Source organism: Anarrhichthys ocellatus, unplaced genomic scaffold (genome assembly GCF_004355925.1).
Source record: "Anarrhichthys ocellatus isolate YVR2014 unplaced genomic scaffold, GSC_Weel_1.0 scaffold17, whole genome shotgun sequence".
In the NCBI taxonomy this organism is placed as follows: domain Eukaryota; kingdom Metazoa; phylum Chordata; class Actinopteri; order Perciformes; family Anarhichadidae; genus Anarrhichthys; species Anarrhichthys ocellatus.
In genome coordinates this window covers 1,083,504-1,088,796 of record NW_022280047.1, presented here as the reverse complement: position 1 = coordinate 1,088,796, position 5,293 = coordinate 1,083,504, and the positions used below count along the sequence as shown (strand labels likewise).

Here is a 5,293-nt window from a genome sequence, read left to right as displayed (position 1 = left end):
GAGACCACACAGCTCCATGAACTATTAACGCATTAATGTAAGGCATTCTATTCAGAAGTGTATACACTGTATCAGGTTCAGTTAGCTTAGAAACATATTTCAACACTAGCGAATGTCTTATATTCAGCTGAGTAAAAGCCCAACGTTGCTGCACGTGAGGGTGAAAAAAAGACAAAGCAAAAGTTCTGAGCAGGACTTCTGCACGTGGCTCGTGTTAAAAGGGGGGAAAACAATATTAGATTTAATATTGAGGACTCTTCTTGATAATAGTCCCTTTGCTCAAATTTAGTTGTATGAAAGTAATTAACTCAGTTGTGTTAAGAAATTGCCAGAAAGCAAATGTTGGAGCAGGTTTGAGAGGGAAACACTGTACAGAAGAGAAAGAGGCTCTAAAGGGGCCCAGCAGATTCATGCGAAATAAAATAGTATTCTTTTTCTAAGACGTTTTTTTAGACATACTAGACTGACATTTTAAAATAATGTTAGTATCACATACTATACTTTTTACATTCGTTTGACATTCTATACAAGTACGTTTTTAAACATAGTATACTATGACTATTAATTGCGTTGTCTTTGACTTATGACGTGTATTCGATACTATGACTTTTTCTCAATATAATTAAATTTTTTCGGCCTATACCTTTTTTACGTTATTTTCGACACATTATGGCGTGACTTTCTATAAAGGGTTCAGAATATTATTGTGTTTTCTTCCATACAAAACTTAGACTTTTTACTATACTATGACTGTTTTGACGTACTATTATCAATTATTTCTGTCCCTGTTTTATAATATCCATTAAAAAAAATCGGAATTCTCTGAAAAATCTGAATAATCAAATGGAAAAACTGAAGGAAAACAAATGACTCTACTGTTAAGAGTTTATTTGACAAAGCCTAAATAAATGGGAAAAAAATAATTAAATGTCTGTCATTATTTAAAAAGTTTAAGCTTAAACATTGATATGGAAAGTGAGATGAGGTCATGCCTCATGGGGTAAAAAACAGTTCAGTTCACATGGGCAGTGGCTTCACAACCAGCTATAAAAGGACGTTAAATAAAAAAGCGCATTTTTGGAACAATGCTCCTCCCCAACATCATAGACTCTGGAGGAGTTCCTCTCTCTCGGTGAACTTCGACAGTCCTGTAGATTTTCTCATTTTTGGTTTTCACATCGTCTTCGCTACAACCGTGGTTCTGGTAGCCGGTCCCGTGGTCGTCACCATCTTGGCCACCAGAGCCCTCCGCCTCCAGAACCGGTTCATTTTCATGCTGAACACCAGTATTGCTGACACTCTGGTCGGGGTTTCGGTGTATTATCTCGGTCTGTTCGATGTTCAGGAGGGATATCCGTCCAGAAATGGAACTGGCAACATGTTACCGTCTCTCCTCGGGGTGAACGTGATGACATTTCTATTCGCACAGTTTGACCGGTACTTTGCCGTTTGTCATCCGTTCATCTACACGCGCTATATAACCCGGCGGGTGGTTATCTCTGCAAACGTCTTTTGTTGGCTTTACGTCTACACCCAAACGATCGTCATAAGTGTTTTGCCACTATCCAACGCATTCCAGATGTACGTGTACGGCATTGTCAGCTTACAAATCATCGTGCTCACCAAAGTGGTCATGACCGTCAAACTGTTCGTGGTCGCCAGATTCCAGCTCGACAAAGAGCCTCCGGGCGCCGACAAAGAGAGCAAGAAGGAATCGTTGAGGATTATTATTTTCGTCATCGTAAGCTTCTTGGTGTTGTGGCTCCCCTCTTTTTTAAACATCATCATCAGATTTGTGTTAGGAAGAGGGCTGACGTTTAGGAACGAGGCCACCAATCTGTTCGCCATCATGGCTCGCTTCAACGCGGTGTGCACGCCGTCCGTGTACATCTGGGGGAGTCCGTCTCTGAGGGAAGCCCTGGCCAGGACTGTGTGGGGCAGAGTGTGTCCGAGATGTAGAAGGAGGTAACGGGGAGAGGGTCACTCTCATGGTCAACCTATTTATCTATAAATGTCTTATAATCTAAACCTCATTTTATGTCTGCCCTTTTTTTCTTTAGAGTCGGCTCCTGTCACGGGAAGGGAGTTGAAAAGGCATTGAAATAACAACCCGAGGACCACCAGCTGATCAACTGTTTATTTTGCCTCCCTCTCTCCCTCTCTCCCTCTCTCCCTCTCTCTCTCTCTACTTAATCCTACCAGAATAATTTGGATTTAAGCAGTGGCGGGCCTTGCATTTTATACCTGGGCCTTCACTGCTGTCCTGCAGCTGAAATACCACCTTATAACCACATTGTGGCGCCACAGCTGTTATTCATTTTTAAGGCTGTAACTATGTACATCTTCGTATTAAACCGTTCGGTACAAGTCGTCTGAATAATGCTAGAGCATTTAGAAAATGCAAAAGCCTAAATTCAGGAAAATATAATGTTCTCAGCTGGTCTGGATGTGGGATCCACAGTCATTCCTTAATGACAAGCGCGACCCAAAGAGATTAACATTGGATTTTACTTTCACAACTTCAGCGTTGAACGTACTGCTCTGCAGTGTCTTTCCTCGGCTCAGGTTCCTCTATCATCGTGTATCTCACTCAGTCAGAATGCATTTTGATTGGCTGAGCTGCATCAAGTGATGTGATTCACTACCCATCAGCCTCTGCTGGCTGTTAAATTTCGTTTCACGATAGTCACGTGCTCGCCCACTGACCAATCACAGCACACTCTGCACCTCGCGGGAAAGCTACACACGGGACACTGGCGGCATGTAATGCTGACGTCATTATAGGCTGGCGCGCAGGCTCTGATAGTTAAAGAATACGCCCAACATGTCAAATTAAAGATCTGATTGGTTGAAGACTATGACAATCAACAATATCGTCCCCATTTACTTTAATCTGCACTGGCTGCAGGTGAGACTCTGCAGGCCTCGGGCCTCTCTTCTTACCTAGAGACACAGAGGTGAAATCTGATTGGATAAATGCTCTACTTAAAACAAGCTGCACTGGAAGCAGAGCAACTGAGGAAGACAGTAGCTGTGCAATGAGAAAATAAGACAATGGGAAAAATATTTTTTATAAATTATAATACATGTAGTGTATTTAAGAAAAATTATTAAATTATAAAATAGATTTTTTTTTTAAATATATATAGCTTTGTGATTCTGTTTAGGCCAGCAGAGAAGGCCTTGCAGGCCCTGTCGGCCCGCCACTGGATTTAAGCCTATGCGAGTTTTTGACTAAACACTGCTTCCTTCTAGATTTTACGAGGTCTCACTGTGGCCCATCAGTCCTGAAACAGCTCATATTAAATGTTAAATGATATGCTGTGGTCTGAGGTTTAGTGGTGCGCTGTAGACTAATGCCAGCTGCAGCCGCCTTGAAATTAGAAACATTATAGTAAAGATGTCAAAAAGTGTAAACTATTTAATAATCTATATATCTATATATATTTTTACAAGTTGACATTTACATATTTTAATTGCTCTGATAATGTGAGGGTACAGGTGGGCAGATGAACATGACAAGAGAAGAACTCGGTGTAGCCTACTGAGCTAAGGAACATAAATTGACGGAAAAACATTGTTTAAAATGTATTTATTTTGTATCACTGATGCTTCCATTATGTTTTCCCATCATTTCCCACATAGGTTCGTTTGTACGTTGCTGTCAGCAGTGTCGCTGTCCATACTGCTGTGGTGCTGAATCGCTATAAATCCTGTTTAAAACACAGTAAAGTGCAGAGTCATATCATATTTGGCTTTTGTGGTCCATCCATCCATTTTCCACCGCTTATCCGGGGTCGGGTCGCGGTGGCAGCAGGTCAAGCAGGCCGACCCAGACCTCCCTCTCACCGGCAACATGTTCCAGCTCATTCTGGGGGATCCCGAGGCGTTCCCAGGCCAGCTGGGAGATGTAATCTCTCCAGCGTGTTCTGGGTCTTCCCCGGGGTCTCTTCCCAGTTGGACGTGCCTGGAAAACCTCCAGTGGGAGGCGTCCAGGAGGCATCCTAATTAGATGCCCGAACCACCTCAGCTGACTCCTTTCGACGCGAAGGAGTAGCGGCTCTACTCCAAGCTCCCTCCTGATGACCGAGCTCCTTACCCTATCTCTAAGGCTGAGCCCGGCCACCCTACGGTGGAAACTCATTTCGGCCGCTTGTAGCCGCGACCTTGTCCTTTCGGTCACGACCCAGAGTTCGTGACCATAGGTGAGGGTAGGAACGTAGACCGAGTGGTAAATTGAGAGCTTTGCCTTCCGGCTCAGCTCCCTCTTCACCAAGACGGTTCGGTGCAGCGCCTGCTTTACTGCTGCAGCTGCACCGATCCGTCTGTCGATCTCCTGCTCCATCTTACCCTCACTCGTGGACAAGACCCCGAGATACTTGAACTCCTTCGCATGAGGTAGGCACTCCGTCCCCACTTGGAGGGAGCAATCCACCGGTTTCCGGCAGAGAACCATGGCCTCAGATTTGGAGGTGCTAACTCTCATCCCCGCCGCTTCACACTCGGCTGCAAACCGCCCCAGTGAATGCTGGAGGTCACGATCCGAGGAGGCTAACAGGACCACATCATCTGCAAATAGCAGAGAGGCGATCCCGAGACCCCCGAGACTGACGTTCTCCGCCCCCAGGCTGCGCCTAGATATCCTGTCCATGAAAATCACGAACAGGACCGGTGACAAAGGGCAGCCCTGGCGGAGGCCAACACCCACCGGGAACGTGTCTGACTTATTGCCGAGAATGCGGACACAGCTCCTACTGCAGTCGTACAGAGACCGTATCGCTCGTTGTAACGGGTCCGGCACCCCATACTCCCGCAGCACCCCCCACAAGACCCCCCGAGGGACCCGGTCGAAAGCCTTCTCCAAGTCCACAAAGCACATGTAGACTGGTTGGGCAAACTCCCAGAACCCCTCCAGTAGTCTTGCAAGGGTAAAGAGCTGGTCCACTGTTCCACGGCCGGGATGGAATCCGCACTGCTCCTCTTGAATCTGAGGTTCGACAAGCGGTCGGAGCCTCCTTTCCAGCACCCTGGCATAAGCCTTCCCTGTGAGGCTGAGTAGTGTGATACCCCGGTAATTCGAGCACACTCTCCGGTCCCCCTTTTTGAAGATGGGAACCACCAACCCGGTCTGCCATTCCATGGGCACTGATCCCGACCCCCATGCGACATTGAAGAGGCGTGTCAGCCAGGACAGCCCAACTATGTCCAGCGCCTTCAGCATCTCAGGGCGGATCTCATCCACCCCCGGCGCCTTGCCACCAAGGAGCTTTTTAACTACCTCAGCGACCTCTGC

General features: G+C 46.2%; 1 protein-coding gene across 1 annotated transcript; it reads left to right on the top strand.

Moving 5' to 3' along the window:
• The first annotated feature begins 539 nt into the window (after positions 1–539).
• Positions 540–1,969, top strand: LOC116388632 (trace amine-associated receptor 5-like). The gene has a single exon (XM_031856675.1). It carries the CDS (start codon positions 989–991, stop codon positions 1,967–1,969), a length of 981 nt encoding a protein of 326 aa, XP_031712535.1. The 5' UTR covers positions 540–988.
• Positions 1,970–5,293: the final 3,324 nt, after the last annotated feature.

What these genes read in the sequence shown, in the direction of transcription:
- LOC116388632 (XM_031856675.1), top strand. Translation starts at nt 989, where the DNA reads ATGCCTCATGGGGTAAAAAACAGTTCAGTTCACATGGGCAGTGGCTTC.